Source organism: Ammodytes marinus (assembly GCF_949987685.1).
Source record: "Ammodytes marinus genome assembly, chromosome: 8".
Taxonomy (NCBI): Eukaryota; Metazoa; Chordata; class Actinopteri; order Uranoscopiformes; family Ammodytidae; genus Ammodytes; species Ammodytes marinus.
In genome coordinates this window covers 29,931,111-29,949,263 of record NC_137212.1, presented here as the reverse complement: position 1 = coordinate 29,949,263, position 18,153 = coordinate 29,931,111, and the positions used below count along the sequence as shown (strand labels likewise).

General features: G+C 42.4%; 1 protein-coding gene across 1 annotated transcript in view; it reads left to right on the top strand.

Moving 5' to 3' along the window:
- The window catches only part of naaladl2 (N-acetylated alpha-linked acidic dipeptidase like 2), a gene marked incomplete at both ends in the record, with an annotated part of 343,065 nt that overhangs the window by 308,917 nt on the left and 15,995 nt on the right, over positions 1 to 18,153 (top strand). The window contains one exon of the mRNA XM_080032883.1: positions 11,343 to 11,436. Within this exon, the coding sequence (XP_079889009.1) occupies positions 11,343 to 11,436 (94 nt within the window). The remainder of the gene's footprint in view (positions 1 to 11,342; positions 11,437 to 18,153) is intronic.

The following is an 18,153-nucleotide window of genomic DNA, read 5'->3' as shown; positions in this document are numbered from 1 at the left end:
AACCTGGATGGTGGTAGTCCAGAGCTATATACTATACACACTATATAGATATATAGTCTTTCCACTATTGCCTTCGATGTCCAGCTGGGTGAAAATAGTAGCCAGCCGAGGTCACGACCCTGCTAGGGGGGTCCGGGGGTAAAATTAAGAGGCTAAACCTGAGGAATTTTGTGTGAACAAATCATTTGGAGACACTGGGTCGGATGAATTAGAAGCTATTGAAGAAAGACACATGGATTTTCCATAGATATATAAATATATTTGAGGGGGCGCCCCTTGGCTCGGTTGGTGGGGCGTCCCCCCCAGCAGCGGACCCGGGTTTGATTCCAGCACGCGGTCGTTCTCTGCATGTCACTCCCCTCTCTATATACAGTATGTCCATTTCAGCTCTGTCTCTACACTGTCAATAAAGCATAAAAATGCAAAAAAATATCTAAAAAATAAATACAAATTTGAAATAAAATGTTATGCAGGGTCCTCTGGGTTGGGCTTGGTGCTCTTTTTCTTTTACGGGACATATTTTTCTACCAAAACATTGCATTCCTTTTATTGTATGATAATTCACATTTACATAATATGATGTTGATATCAAACACACAAACAAACAAAAAAAATAAATAAAAAAAAAATTGGGGGGGGCACCCTGGCAGTCGTACTACGAAGGCTGCATTTGAAGACCGATTGCGTCATAGCGGCGCGCAAAGGCTGTCCCGTTTGCAAGGCTCCTTGCAAGGCTCCTCATATGCGGTCGTGAAATGCAGCCTTCGTTTCACGGTTTTGAAGGCTGCATCAGATGGATCCTTCGCGGCCCAACATATCCCAAGATTCATTGCGTTTTTTTCAGAGATGGCATAAAATAAAATAAGAAATAACAAAACAGCAACGTGTTGCTCCATCTTCTTAACTTTCATCTTCCTTTCTTTTTTTCTTGTACTTTTTTTTCTTTTCGTCTGGTAGACAACTTATTTTTCTTTTTTCCTCCGTTGACAGGGCTGTCTCCGTTGGCAGCAATCAGGGTTGCTAGGCAGCACAGGAGCGGCGAGTCGTCACGCAAGGTAACGGCTTGTTACGTAAACCGGAAATGCTCGTAAACCGAGACCTGCGGAGACCGTCTCATTTAACAAGGCTCGTTGGCCTTAAAACCGGCCTTAAAATCGGCCTTCATAGGCTATAGCCTTCATAGACCGCGAGACTGCGTCCTACCAAGGCTGTAACCCCTGAATCAAGACACAGCCGTGGTCTAGCTTCGGTGCGCCGTCACTAAAGTTAACAAACCAACTCTGTGTCACGGTGGCAGAGCAGCTTTTAACGGTCAAAAATGTCATCGGGCAAAGGAAACTTGCTTGCTGCTTCAGCGTGCTGTTGCTGTGACGCAGAGTTGGCTTGTTTTAAGCCGCAAACTACATGGGTTAGCTCTCGTGAGCTAGCTAGCTAATAATTACATCTTTAGCCTACTCGGGGCTTCACCCCCGTGCTGTTATTGTTGGAGACAGCCAGCAAGGCTGGTTTTATGTAACTTTAAAACATGTCAAACTTGAAAATATTATTTGTGTTGAAGCTGGAGTGAAAGTATTACCAGACATTTGCTCACTAGTTAATGTTGACAGCTTTTTTAAATGAAGATGAGCAAATACTGCAAGAAAATTCAAGTCTTTCATTATTTTGATGTAGGCTACTATCAATTGGAAAATGTTGATGCTGTCATTTTTATTTTGCGCTGACTGACTAAAGCCAGACTGGTGTGGTATGTTGCACCAGTTTTTCTTTTGTATGGAAATTTAAGTTCCAAGCAAAAAATGAAAATAATCTAATGTGATTAAAGTTCAGTATGGTTATTGTAATCCATTGAATTTAAAGGAAAAATACTATACCGTGATATATATCCATATCGTGATATAGAATTACCTATATCGTGATATAAGATTTGGTCCATATCGCCCAGCCCTAGCTCAGATTACCCCGTTCTCCCCTATATATATATATTTTTTTTTGGATTGGGTGGGCACAGCCCACCCTGGCCCCTGGCTACCGCCGGCCCTGCTCGGGGGAGGAGAGGCAGGCGGGCAAATGAGATCGCAAACTCCCACAGAATTACCACTTCACTCAGGAAAATTATCTCCATCACCTACACTGCCTGACCATCCTCTTTACCTTTTTTCTCGCCTTGCTTCGTCTGTGTGCCTTAGGAGATTTGTGCATCTTGTGATGTGTATGTGCGTGTGTTTGCGTGTTTGCGTGTGTGGGGGGGGAGTGGTGGGGGAGGGTCTGGTATGAATCATGTTGTGGGGACATTTTTCAGTTTTGAAAAAATTGAAGTCTCAATAACGTAATAATGAAATTGTAGGGTGACGACCTGGCTATACTTAGGGTTAAGGTAAGGGTTAGGCAAGATGTGGTTATGGTTAGGGCAAGTCTCCAGGAAATGTATGTGAGTCTATGTAATGTCTTCGGAACTGAGTGTGTGTGTGTGTGTGTGTGTGTGTGTGTGTGTGTGTGTGTGTGTGTGTGTGTGTGTGTGTGTGTGTGTGTGTGTGTGTGTGTGTGTGTGTGTGTGTGTGTGTGTGCGTGTGTGTTACTGTAATGCTACCCGCTCTAGGTGTCTATACATTGCATGTATTTATGTTGGCAAATGATGCTCTTCCAGTCTGATTAGGACTAGGAGTTGGCTGAGAGGCTGTTGTGTCAGTGTGTGCGTCACTGAGAGAGTAACACCGATGCATCTCAGTATGCATGAGGGGAGATAGAGAGAGCAAAGCTAAGGTAGCTATGTCACAGGAGAGCCCTCTGCTGTTTGAAGTAGCCTACTCACCACTCAAACATGGCTATACGCTTGTCCTAAGCTGTACAGTTGTGTCTGTCAATCACCAGTTTAAATTTCTGAATTCTCATTTGTGTGGTAGTTTTTCTAAATTCATAATTTATTGATTTTCTCTGACGTTGAAGATCACGTGGGTGTTTTTTTTTAATCAGATGTATTTGTTGCCCTTCTTTTTTTATTCTGTCAATCTTGAAAAGACAAAAGACAGTATCTGCAAAGGCTTGTCATACAGTTGAAAGCAACAGCAACTTTTCTTTTTTTTTACCCCTGGAGAAACCTTTTCAGGAACTTAAGAACCTTTGCTGTGTTTCTGGTATTTTCAGTCTCCTCTGCACGTTTCCATAACACTTCCATTCAGACATTAAAGATCAACTATTATTAAACATTCATTTTTAGTTTTTGAACACATGACACGCCCCACAAAAACACCCCCAGATATCCCTGAATCTAACTGGCAGTTAGGGCGCACTCACACTAGGCCACACTAGGCATCATACCTAAGCATGGAACAGGGCAACTTTGCCTAGTGTGAGTGCGCCCTTAGATTCAAACCGGCAGTTAGATTCAGGGCCAATCAGAGCAGACTGGGCTTTATGGAAGGCGGGGCTTAAAGAGACAGGCTCTTAATTGCCTCATATTGATGTTGAGAGAACATGGCTGTGTCTTGATTCAGGTATTGCATGGGTATTGCAGCCTACGAAGGCTGCATTTGAAGACCGATTGCGTCATAGCGGCGCGCAAAGGCTGTCCCGTTTGCAAGGCTCCTTGCAAGGCTCCTCATATGCGGTCGTGAAATGCAGCCTTCGTTTCACGGTTTTGAAGGCTGCATCAGATGGATCCTTCGCGGCCCAACATATCCCAAGATTCATTGCGTTTTTTTCAGAGATGGCATAAAATAAAATAAGAAATAACAAAACAGCAACGTGTTGCTCCATCTTCTTAACTTTTATCTTCCTTTCTTTTTTTCTTGTACTTTTTTTTCTTTTCGTCTGGTAGACAACTTATTTTTCTTTTTTCCTCCGTTGACAGGGCTGTCTCCGTTGGCAGCAATCAGGGTTGCTAGGCAGCACAGGAGCGGCGAGTCGTCACGCAAGGTAACGGCTTGTTACGTAAACCGGAAATGCTCGTAAACCGAGACCTGCGGAGACCGTCTCATTTAACAAGGCTCGTTGGCCTTAAAACCGGCCTTAAAATCGGCCTTCATAGGCTATAGCCTTCATAGACCGCGAGACTGCGTCCTACCAAGTGTGTGGTCTCTGAATCAAGACACAGCCCATGTCTTATGTGACGTGAACACACACGCAGCCCTGTGTCTGCTGCTGCATGAACATACTGTATAGAGAAGGATCATTGTTAAATCACTTTGAGCCAGAGTTAGAAATAACCTTCTGAAAGCTGCCGTTCAGTAGCCTGGCACCGCCCGCCTACGTACTTCCGCTCAATTTTAATTTCCCTTCAGTAGTCAGTCTGGGTCTACGGTATGTTCTTAGGTTTTCTCCGGACAGATTTTTGTTCCAATCAGCGAACAGAGGGAGTGTCTCAGAAGCCGGTCCATGACATACGTCACGACCAAACGTTGTGCGATTGGTTGGCAGATCCAGAGTGGCACTGGGCGGATTCAATAGTTTTAAACCGCACCCGCCTTCAAGTGAGTTAACGTTTGTCAATTGAGCGATTCCAGACCTTCTGTACAAATTAAATGAAGTACGGTGGTCTGGTAGGACCAGGCTAGCCGTTCAGAGCGGTGCAGAGCCAACCAAAGCAACCTGCAGGGCTCAGGTCCAAAAGCACATTATTCCTTTAAAATGACTTTGCGCCCTGTCAACAACATTTTCAGTTAAGAAAAATCAGATGAGCAGAATAGGTCACGCTTAAAGAGTTGTCTAACAGCAAACACCAAAATCAACTGTTTCATCATTTCGTACAAAATTGGGTCCCAATCAAAACTGTTGTTTTTTCAGACTGTCCTTTGTATTGACATGAACACATGATGTCATGATATGGAGCACAAACAATACACTACATTGTATTGGCAAAGGTTAACTGAGAGAGAATTTCTTCATAAAGTCAACATATTAAAATATATGTAACAACATGTTCCAGTCCAACAAATGCTAAAGTGACATTTGAGATGTGTATCCTGTGGATATTTCTTTTTACAGAGGGTGTATTATAGTTTATGTTGACTTAAGGTATTTGGTGGATTTATGGTGGACCTAAATGCAATGTAAAGATTTAAATCTCAGTGTCATCAACACTTAGCAACAGTCAGGAATGGACAAAGCTGTTGTTGCTTATCAGCCGTGCCGCAGAATCTACAGAGAGACAGACAGACAGACAGACAGACAGACAGACAGACAGACAGACAGACAGACAGATAGATAGATAGATAGATAGATAGATAGATAGATAGATAGATAGATAGATAGATAGATAGATAGATAGATAGATAGATAGATAGATAGATAGACATATCTCTAAAGGGCTGCTCTGCCCACACCACTAGGTTTGTGTTGCATTTGCATAATATCGATCAACCCAGTGTGTAGAAGGGCTGTTCCAGAGCGTGGGGCTCGCCCTGTGTCTTGACATCTGACCAAAGGGTCAGTCAATAAGCTGTGGTCATGACATATGGCCCATAGCATGATGAATATATAAATAAAAACGTATCTTCACTTGTCCTTCATCTATTCCAGGCAAATTCCCATCAACAGCGATAGCAGCTGAAAGCGGTTTGGTCCCTGCTATATATCTATATTATGTATACTGTATATAATAGACGGATGCTAGTGATTTCATTATAATGTAAAATCTAAAATGTTAGGTCACGAGAGGCAATGGGGGGGGGGGGGTCAAGACAGGCCAGGAGGCAGAGGGAGGCAACACGCTGTACAAATGAAAATGTATAAGTTTGAGTAGTTTGAGTATTGCCGACAACTAAAACTTTTAAGGGAAACTACCTACATTGTAGCCAACTCGTGATTTTCACTTGAGATAACTTACCATTCATATGTGATGATGTTTCTTCATATGGACAGTATAGCAACGGCACATTCTGAGTTCTACATATTAAGAAGCAAAACAAAGTTGGTCGAAATGTTGATTCAAACATTGAATATATATATATTGAGTTGAGACAACTTTTCACTTAAACGTCTTGGTATTATTATTATTTTTTTTTTATATAATTCTTAGTATGTAGAACTCAAAACTTAAAGTTACATTACATATGAATGACAAGTTATCTCAACAAAAATGAATAAGTCGGATCAAATGTTGGCAGTTTTCCTTAGAAGCAAAGAGTTTTAGTTGGCCTCAAAACTCAAAGATATAGTGAAGACCTTAACTTTTTCATTCTTACACTGCATGAGAGGAGACGGCTCTGCTAGTTTTTTTCCCCCTTCCACTCCAACAGTCATGCCTCTTTAGTTTGGTTTGTCTTTTACTTTATGTTAGTCACAGCCTCTTTTCTGCCTTTCTTCTTCCATTATTATCTCTCTCGCTCTCCCTCACTCTGTCTCTGTCTCTGTCTCTCTCTCTCTCTCTCTCTCTCTCCTCTGCCTTGGAAAGAGATGATCCAGAAATAAGGCCATAAATAAGAAATCAACAGCCTTTTCTGTCGCGGCACATTACAGGCTTTTGACGTATGCTTTCTGCAGTAGTATTACTCACCGGGCCTCAAATCAATGCTCTGATCTTTCCCCCTGCCAGATTGATTTCAGTGGCAGTGACAACAGCGCAGCGAGGTGCTCAACATATCTCTACACTGTTAGGCCATTTCACAAACACTAGCAAAACAGTGTTACTTAAGGTCTTCAAATCTTTAAACAAAATCACTTTTAACATTTGCAGTGTTGTGTTTTAAACCACTTGGAACATTTAAGAAGCTATTATTGCAAAACCCAATCCAATCCAATGTGGAAGGTTATTCAGTATTATATTTCCAGGTCCGTTAAGGTGAGACACGGCCGGTGAAAAGAGTAAAATGTTTATCACAATTGGAGGCGGGCTGTCGCCTTGCCCACCCAATCAAAAGCTAGGAATGGTCCTGGTATAGTAAAGACACACATTTTAATTGGCTGAAAAAATTAAAAATAAATTTTCTTCACTTTTGATTGGGTGGGCAGGGCGCACATAAGGCCCCTGGCTGCCACCGGCCCCGGTTCAGAGTATTGAAAAAAAAAATGGCTGTTAACGATGGTCGTAAAAGACGCAAACAGAGAAGGTTTAATCAAATAAACACCTAAGTGTACATTTTGAATCTTATATTTATACCATTATGAAAGGAGACATGTTATGGAAGCAAAATAGATAATTATCTCAAAATTGACCAGTGCTTGAAAAACAATGTTTTTGCCTTCAGTGTCTCGCCTTAAGTCAAATTCAGTGGCCTTCGTCAGTCATGATGAAAAAGCCAAGACGCAGTTTAGAGCTTGTGAATGTATGACCGGCCATGTCTACAATCCAATTTTAAAAGAATTGTTTGGCACATTAAGAAACAAATCAGACATCTAGCATCCAGTCTGGCTCGCGGCCACCTGACAAATGTCTTAAACATGAATGTCCTTTTAGGGCGCACTCACTCGAGGGCCGCTGTTCCGTGCTCGAGCTAATTTGCATACTAAAGTATAGAACATTTGGCTAGTGTGACCACGCCATCCGTATTCCAGCACAGAACACCCCCTTGGCCACGGCACACTTGGGAGAGGTGTGCCAGAGAGAACGGCACAGATGCTAATGAGATGACACGCGCACACGCACGGATACGCAACCTGAGCTGGATGACGTTCCCCACAATAATTGTAAACAATGGCGGCAAGAGGTTCACGAATGGGTTCCGGTGCGATCGCAAAGTGGAAAGTTTGCTAGAAATTTGGGCCGGCGACAGTATTCAGTCGCAGCTGGATAAGACCCACACAAATTCGGAGGTGTTTGGGACAATCCGCGACTACTGTTGTTCTCCATTGTTGTTCTACTAATTCCGGCAGCGAGTACGCTTGGTGATGACGTATGTATCGTATTACGACGTGATGACGTATGGATGATGGAGCAATCGTGCCCAGGCCGGTAATTCCATCTGCCTCTACTACATATTACAAGCTCTGCCTTTTTGCTGGGTTTAGGAACAATTTTGTTGGTTACATTTAAAAGATAAGGAAGTGATATTTTTTGTTCTGCTCGTTTTTATCCAATCAGGAGACAGAGCGCTATAAAGAGGCGGGTCTCTTTGCCCGTGAACGATGACTCACTGCTCTCCATCGCGGCACTATCTGATGAAGACGGCTGTGTGTTCATGTGGTGATGTAGGGACGAGGAAGGGGACTGCTGACTGCTAGTCACTGACAGGAAGTTAGCTTAAAGGACCAAATCACTTTGACTTCTCCTTTAATGCATGAAAGGAGATTAATTCAGCACAAAATAACAGGAAGATGACACCATTATCTTCCAAAGGAAAATATATGTTAACACATTATTAACAAGAAGTCTTAGTAGTGTACATCTGCACCCTGTCATCATTTTGCTAAAGACGATTAATCCAAAATATTACTGTGCACATTCATCTGTAATGATATAGTGATGTACAAGCTAAATGTAGCATCTATGAATATGAGATGCTTGAGTGAGTGTTGTGGCTGTGTTTCTGACCTGACCCTGCAGTGAGGCTGCTGGCCGTCTGCCTTTCATTCTCAGTCCAGTCTTTGTCAGACTGACCTCCAACACACTCAACCTGTGAGGCCTAGAGGGTCTGTTTGTGTGTGTGTGTGTGTGTGTGTGTGTGTGTGTGTGTGTGTGTGTGTGTGTGTGTGTGTGTGTGTGTGTGTGTGTGTGTGTGTGTGTGTGTGTGTGTGTGTGTGTGTGTGTGTGTGTGTGTGTGTGTGTGTGTGTGTGTGTGTGGGTGTGTGTGTGTGTGTATCACTGAGTGGATGAACTGTACTGACGTTATCATCCAATAATCTGCCCAACTGGAGACAGACTTGAGGCTTACTGGCCAGCAATGAAGCAGGTCAGCCATAACACACACACATACACATGCAAACCTTTACTTACTCCTCCGTACTTTGACTATAGAGCAAAATCACTTTAAGCACAATTATTACATAATGGGAATCCAGCAACATGCACAGGATGCATAAATGGCAAAAAAATAATAAATGTTTAAAAATGATAGCATATGGCATGTCTACACTCTGTATGCCACTCGAAAAAAGACTCCAGAAAAAAATGATGTGTAACAATATGCATCCTACAATATTATTATGATTCAAATATTGATATGGATCATCATCTTCAACCAGCAGCTACAGCAGGAGACCCCAAACTTCTCCTTCCCAGGCCACATAAACCGGCTCTGAATGGGGGATCCCAAGAAGTTCCCAGGCCAGTTTGAAGATATAATCTCTTCACCATGGTCCTGGGTCTTTCCTGAGGCCTGCTTCCAGCTGGACGCTCCTGAAGCACCTCCCTAGGGATGCGCCCAGGGGGCATCCTTACCAGAAGCCCGAACCACCTCAACTGGCTTCTTTCTACGCAAAGGAGCAGCGGCTCTGCCCCGAGTTCCTCACAAATGACTGAGTTTGTCACTTAAGAAAACACATGTGAAAAGACATAACACCAGCAAATCAAGAAAACGTCACTGCATTGCGTTTGATTGAAGTTGAGTAAAAGCATCTCATGCTCATACTCTGGCGTGTCTCCAGCTCCTCCCTCAACTTTACGCTGGACGTACACATAGGTATGAAAGAGGGATGATGGATCTCACTAAGTTGGTTTTGGTCTGTGTGCGTACTACTATTTTTTGAGAATAGACGTGCAAATGTAATCTTTGTTGTGTGTAATTGAACGTTGCTGTTAAATCATGCCTGTCTGATGTAGTTTGGTTCCTTCAATTATACTACAGTGTTGCACTAAGACTGTAGTAATACAATTTTCTTGAAACAGTGAGGGGCATATTTCCTGTGATAATGATACAATCTAGGTGTGTGGAATAAGAGGATCAAATTACATCAACGATCCCAGCTGTGTAACTTTAGACATATTGGAGCTGGTTGGAACAGTGAGCTGCAGTGATTTCATACAAGTGGAAAGCCATGTCGAGTTCTGTCTACATGCTGAGAGAGGCTGAATCAGTGGCACTGTTTGCATTACCATGACACACACTTCAGAGTGAGAGCAGAGCCACAGACACACACTGTGATTTGGATGATGCTTGTCAGTGTGAGGTGCCAGCAACAAGCTACGGATATCAACTAATGTTTGCTCACACTGCAGCCAAAGGTGTCCCAACTACTACTTCTGTTTTTCTTTCACCTGACAGCTGTTTTGTAATCAGTATGAAAAGCGTTTAAAAAACAACTCTCAGACTCTCTCAATTTCCAATCTAAATGTGTGTAGTAGAGCATAATAAGATCTGATCTGAGGCCTGCGATGGCGGGGAGGGGAAGGGAGGACAATACACAACATGAACTGACTGATTGAATTACTTCATCTTCCTAAGTACCAATCAGCATCTGGAGGCACATAACTGAAAGGTGTTGCAGGCAGACAGGAGGCGGAAAAGTGGAGGCATATAAATGGACATGATGTTTTGTTATTGTTGCTACGGAACACACGTACACATTTATTTAAAAAAATTGTTGTCAATTCATTGTGCTGCTGAATATGAGTTATGTCCTTTAAGAAGGCAGGTGGGGAAAAAGAAAACTCGAGTAGCAATTCAAAATGTGCATCTTCTGCATAGACACCAGTTGGTAGAAGAAGAAAAACGACCAACATATAAAGGTGGGGTGAATAATCAGGAATACGACAAATAAATAGACATCTTCGTATTCTTATATTTCCCTGTTGCTGTTAAACAGGGTTTCCCCCTGTGTGTATTCCAGCCATGGAGGCCTGTCATGCCTAAACTGCCAAGCATCGATGATTCCTTTGATTTTTGCATTGCCCACGGACATACAATGCGTATGTTCAGATCGATAGTATAATGATAAACTTGTGTCACCACCGGTACACACTATCTGTAGTGTGCAGTGCTACTGCCAATGCAAACTGAGCATTTCCTACAGCTGCAGCTTCACATTAAAAGCATTTAACCTGGATACAGTCAGAAAAGGGCCATATAAGGGCAGACTCTAGTAGCAATAAAAGCAAACAAGACAGACAAAGGCAAGGCAGAAATATTAACATAAGAATAACATTTAGAAAGCGGACGAAGAGAATACAAAATAGATTTTTCTGTTGAAGAGATTTTTTAAGTAAGCTAATAAAATCAATCAGGCAGGATGTGCTATACTAAAGCATTGCCTTTAAGTTTGTCAAAATAAAAGTAGCCTATGCTGTATAAAGCGTTGGCGTATTACAATTCTACAGATGATGTAAATTTGCCTTCACACTTGAAATGAAGACTTAAGACTGTTTGTGCTGTTTGTGCTCTCAGCTCCCAAATTCTATAAAGAGAGCTGCTGGAAAGAACGTGGATCGAATCATATAAAACCCCATTCATTTCTTTTGGCTTGTGTTTCTACAGATGACAGCAGAAGCCATTCTCCGTCTGGTCAATGATCCTGTGCTGCCATTCTACCCTCTGGACATTGCCCTGGACGTTCAAAACAAACTCAAAGGTAACGCTAGCCCCTTTTACACAGAGATTGTGGCATATTGACGGAACAACAGTGCGCCAATATGCCGGCTCTGCTTGGTTCTGTGTTATTTACACAGAACCAAGCAGAGCCGGCATTCTGGTGCATCAGTGTGCCAATTTATACAGCGCTACACATTCCGGAATGAAAGAGGGGTGCCTGAAGGCAGCGTCAATTGTGATGTGTATATTCTGATGTGCCGGTTGATCTCGCCCTCGCGCTCACACATACACAGTGTGTGAAGTCACGTTACTGTAGACAGAAATAATGTGTGGAGATAAACTCAGGCTGCTGGATAATAATAGCGGTGGCGATCCGGACACAGCCTAGCTTAGCTTAGCCTAGCTTTGCCACTTCATTGAATAAGTTCCCTGAACTGTGCATGCATTTTGATGAAGTTAGGGGCATAGGTTGCTCATCCGGGTTAGCTTAGCTCCAGCTAGCAGGTAGCTAAGGGGAGCAATAGCCTGCCTCTGCTGGCATCAAGTAGATAACCTTTACAACATCCCTAAACGCTCCTGTGTGCTTGTTGTGACTCGTTTATTGACCACGTTATATTGCGCTCATTATTTTTGGCACGTTGTGTCATTTTAGAGTCAAATAAATACCGGCAGAGAGAGAGAGAGAGAGAGAGTTGATGCGACTCTCTCTTTACATGGCTCTGCATACCGGCAGGAAACGGCTCATTGTGCATGCGCATACTACCGCAGATCGGCTTCTAGTCAACAAAACAGCGGTGATTTTGCGGAGCAGAAGAGAGATTACTGCGAAGATCCAGAACTGTATGGATTTGAACCAGAAACACAGAGAAGAAACTAATGATGAAGTGGAGCGGGAGAGGAGAGAGGAGAGAGGCTGAGGCAGGTGAACTGAGGGGAGTCACAAGCGGTGTCGGTGTGGGGCTGGTCAACCTGACCACAGAAAACCAATGACTTTGCTGCAGCCTGCGACCTGTCCTCGCCCACTCCCAAATATATATATTTTTTTTATCAAATCAGTTTTATTTGTATCGCCCAATATGACAAATAAACATTTGCCTCAGTGGGCTTTACATTCCATACAGTATGACACCCTGCCCTTAGACCCTTAGTTCGGCTGAGAAAAAACTCCAGTAAAAAACCCTTTATCGGGATTAAAAAATTTAGGAACATCATGGAGAATTGACAGAGTAAGGGATCCCTCTCCCAGGACGGACATACTGCAATAGATGTCGTAGGTAGAGAAAATCACAAAGGAGTCAATCATTGACCAGATGTTTACATGGTAATACTACATTAAAATATGAATAGTGAATAGTGTGGATGCAGGAGGGCTTCAGATGCTGCCAGAGGGGGGACCTGATCCACACCGTCTCGTCTCCACCACACTTATAGCTCCTCAGTGTATCCTGGTTCATATTGATAAGGTTCTGGATCTTCACAGCCATCTCTCTTCTGCTCAGCATAATCACTTACGTCTTGTTCAGGCTACATAGGCTACTGAGAAGCCCATCTGCAGTTTCTTACCGGTATGTAGCCTATTTGATTATAAAAGGACTAAAAAATGCCAAAAATAACGAGCGCAACATAAATGAAAGTGCTATATAAATAAAGCTTGATTTGATTTGATGATGATATTAAGGTAGTGATTGTGGTGATAATGTGTTATATACTGGATGTTATCTGCAGATCTTTTTTAATAGACAGACCTAAGAACAGGAAAACATAAAAAAATCAAGCAAGCACACAATCAAAAATCCATCTAAGCTGCAAAAAGGGCATACTCTCAAAAACTCGAAACCGCCATCTGGATAACAACACGATAACGATATGAGGCAGAATACAAGCTGTTACCAATGACAAGAGAAACACAAATATGACCGAGACGCAGGACAGCCTTGACAGTTTTTAAGCCAGATTTGACAGTCTGAACAGTGACATTTCCTCCAGATCCCCATGTTGACCCGAGGAGACTTCACTGCAGGTGACACACACACACACACACACACACACACACACACACAGGTCCTTAGAAATCTACAGCAGGTTAACCCCCTCAAGGGTTCATACTTAACAACTTTAATAACTGAAACATAAATGATGTGGTAAAGTTTACTGTAGATATACTGTAGGCCTAACTGCACAAATGTAAATGTCCACTAAAAGATTAGTATCATATTTTAGGTATATTTAGGGCTACAGTATATATAATTCATCAGGATTGTAAATATTTTATGGCAGAAGGCCTACAGTGAAATGTTGGGCAAAATGTATATTTATACAGACAGCCAGCCAGCAGGGTCTGATGTAATTTAAGCCAGGGGAATGACATATCAAATCATTTCTAAAGCTAAGCACCGAGAAAACGTTGTAACCAGGAGTTTTCAAAGAGAGTGAGGGTTTATGAATATAATATCAGTAAAATATCGGATCCATGCGCACTGCAGCATACATTTTGGATTTAGAATAATAAAATAAGTGTACAGAATGAATTTTTTAAGCTTGAGATGAAATAAATATGTATATACTGTATAACACAGACTGAAAGAAATGGAGACAGCCTCAAGTCTCATTCATTGTAGTTACCGCTAAGGCAATTTCTCAGTGCCTTAGCTTGAGCGGCTCCGTTTAAGCAGGTAAGCAGAGTCCCATTAGAGGCCTAGATTGAGTGGTCACGCTTTCCTTTCTGAGACTAATGGACGGATTATGACCTGAGAGACATGACTGATTCTTCTACCTGCCCGGAGCCTCTGTCTGTTTCTCCATCACTCTGTCTCCCTCATTGTGCCCCTATCTCTGTGTCCCCATCCATCAATTCAATTCAGACCCACTCTATTGGCATGTTAGCTGCACCTTTGCGGCAACTTTGCACAATCGGTGGTTGAGATGGAAAAATGGTGCGACATAGCATCATCCCATTTACCCATACTGCTTTTACTCAAGTAGTTTTGTAATAATAGGTGATTTGTAACTTGTAAAAGAGTAATTTTTCTAGTAAGGAATCTCTACTCTTACTCAAGTATGGTTTTAAGCTACTCTGTACACCTATTTCAAAGATCTTGAACTAGACTTGAAATAACCTGTCCATTGGTCCATTCCAATAAACACAAGATTGAATACATTTGATAAAGGAATGATCAAATTGCTTAAACCATCAACTAATGTTTGCTATGTGCTGTATTTTGTATTATTAAAGGAGGTTAAGGTATAGCTACGAGGGGCTTTCAGTTTTGTGTTGATTCTAGATGTGCCTCTGGACAAAAGCAGAAGTATTTTAAAGGCCAGGACACACCGGTCCGACTACCGACCGTCGCCCGAAAATGGAATCTGCCGTTTCAGGCAGCTCCAGTCTGCCCGTCACAACCAAAAAAGTGCCAAGAACACACCGAGCCGACTACTGACTTTCCGTACGCTCTGCGCTTGCGCGGGACGTAATGTCTCCATAACAGCAGGCGGCGCTAATCTGTATTGTGGCCCAAAAAAATACGGAAGCCGGAAATGATGGGACAGCTCTCTAGACCTTAAACTTAAGCCCCTATCTCACTGGGCTGCGACTGTTTGCGACAAGTTGGAGACTGCATTCGCAAACGAGTCTCTAAACTGTCTCCAAACGTTCGCGGAGGTCTCAATTTCCTCGCATGAGTCGCAGAGCCGCGCAGTCTTGTCGCATGAATTTTGAACATGTTCAAAAAAAGTGTGCGACAAATCAGTCTCAAAATAGTCTCAGAGTCGTCGCAGGTGTGTCGCACGCGTCGCAAACCCTTCTCAATTTAGTCTCCGCGAGTCAGAAAGTGCGAGAAGTGTGAGACAACTTTGCGAGGGTTTGGCAACATATGAAACTAAATTGCGACTGATTTGAGACAAAAAGGAGACTGACATTCCATTCGTGCGACACTCGCCAGACGTTCGTGAGACATAAATGCGACCTTCCGGCAAAGACATTCGCAAACGTGTCGTGAGGAACCAACTCAGTGAGACTGCAAGTGAAAATTGTCGCAAATTGGCACATTTTGTCGCAATTTTGTGTCTCCAACTGGTCGCAAACAGTCGCAGCCCAGTGAGATAGGGGCTTCAGATATAAATACGTATTTATATCTATGGACCATAAAGAGCACCATTTTTAGCAGAGAGTGTCGAGCATGGTGTCGAGCAGTCAAGAAGGGTTGATGCATGTGAGTACTCGCTGAACGAAACAAACAAACACATTAAAACAATGGCTAGCGATGCGATACTGTTGTCAGCTGTTTGTGCTACTCGCCTCACTTACGGGCTTCACTGATTCGCTAGCCCTCCACCAATCAAATTACTCCGACTGAAAGACTGCCCGACACCGATTGAACATGAAAAAAAGCCCGACGACATCTACGACGGCCGACGTCACCGAACACACCAAACAGATTTGTGTCCCCGCCTCCTCCAGACTCTCCGACCATGTCCGATGGCCGATTATCGGGCCGGTGTGTCCTGGCCTTAACACAACTAGCGTCCAACTTGAAAATAAAAATGTTTTAAAGAAATGTCGTGTCTTAAGCTACAGTATATATTAAAAAACAAAAAAAAAACGTTTTGACAAATAATCTGGTCACTAGGGAACAGGGTTTAGTTGATTAGCTCCGGCTTTATGATACACAATTGGACGTGATGTGGCTACACCTCATCTCCTCTAGTGTCATTTTCCTTATGCGTACATTTAGTTTTAATATTTCCATCAGCTGTGTGTAATCAAAAAGAGGCTGCTTGTGGGCGATTGTGGGCTTTTTTTATTGTGGTTATTAAAATAGTTATTACATTTGATTCCAGGTGGCATTATAAACGTCTTAAGAAGTTATAAATCTGACTTTGTGAAACGTGCGGTTCGTCTCAGTGCATCTTTTGCAGCGTGCGGCCCCTGTTGCCGGAGAGCAGGTGGGGTAGAGGAGCTTTTATCTCTTTCTAGTTTAAAAATACAGAGAGGCACCAGATGGAGAGAAAGAGGAGGAGGAGGAATAGGACAGTGAAATAAAGGGTTTTTGATGTGTGTATGTGGTAACAGATAGTGAGGCGTGATAAATAATTCCTGGGTGTGTGTGAGGATGTGTGTGTGGGCTGGTTAATGGCAGCGGTTGCAGGGTAGAAAGCTGGCATGCAGATAGTAAAATCTGAGGCCATTATCATTTCAACCAACATAAGAGTGTGAAGAAGAAGTGGGATGAGCCACTGACTCCAGCAGTGTTTTTATTTTGTTATAGCCCAAAAAATGTAATATAAAAGTCTATTATCAAAAAATACCTTCAATGCTGCTCGAGACTACTATATGGGCTACTGGATAATTACAATGGAAGGGGTTTCAAGCTGCAAAATGAAGAATATTTTTTTTATATGAACAGTGGATCAAATTTAATTTTTAAATTTGTATGTATTGTACATGTTGCATCATAGTGACAAAACTTATCGGGACATATCACCCGATTCAGACCGTCCCCTTGTTAATGCTGTTTTCACAGCTGGTTCTGCAATCCACCTTGAGAAATCAGCTACTGAAGTAAAAAAAAAAAAACGTCTTCATCGGTAAATTGTAATGGTCAGCTCACCTAGGTATATGTATCAGTACTGTACTGTACTATGTGTCAGTCAGTTGGTCTGGCAAACTATAATACATGTGTTGTAAGCTTCTGCCAGCTTTGCTAGGGAAAAGAGGGGCACATTCAGAACTTTACCATTTTCACAATGTTTCTTTTTAGTAATTGAGAAGAAAAACGTTGATTCTTTGTCAAATGAATCCAACATTCTGTCCTCCTGTTGTACTGATATTCAGTTTCATGCCTATCCATCCTTTTAAAGTGCTCCGTTTGCTGTTACCGTAATTGTGTGTGTGTGTTTGTGTGTGTGTACTCTTGTTACACATGAGTTTGTGGTGATGCATGTGTTTTTCAGGGTCTATTCAAGATTAGCATGAGTATATCTAAGGATGTGGAATGGCTGTGTATGGGCTTATGAATAGTAATGCTGTGAGTGTGTGTGTGTGTGTGTGTGTGTGTGTGTGCGCGCGCGCGTGCATGTGGTGTGTGTGTATGTATGTGTGTGTGTGTATATGTCTAGTCTCTGGGTGTTATAGCGGTCCCCTGCGGCAGAGGACCAGTGATATTTAATGGATTCTTCACAGCCAGAGTGGAGCACTGCAGTATTCATGACTGGCAGTCATGGAGGGGGACTCAGATCAAACAACCGCAGCTAATTGAAACCCTCAAAAAACCTTTTGTTCAACTTTTTAATCACTATTCTCCATTCTTTTTCTCCTTTCATATGAAACTGCCTTTGGTCTATGGCTGATCTGACATTAATCTCCATTAATTTACCGTGGTGAAAGCGCTCTGTCGCTGGCCCGCCTTTGGTCTTCAACTACAGTATAGTACCAAAAGAAAAGGTAGAGCCAGCTGTTTGTCAGTGCTGGGAATGACTAGAATAGAACCAAGCAAATGTGTATGTGTGCACATGAATTAATCATTTCTTAGAGCTGTACAATATGTTGCTTAAACCTATTGTTTTTATTGTTCTTTTTACATTTTAATTGTAGGGATATCTTGCTGACAAAGCCACATAACCAAATGTTGCAAATTGGAAGCAAATCAACTGCGTTAAAAAGCTGCATCTCATATTATCCCACAGATTAGATCTTCTGACGGCGCCTCAACAGAAGATCATCGAACTATTAACGACCAATTCAAAGCGTTACTCTTAACTT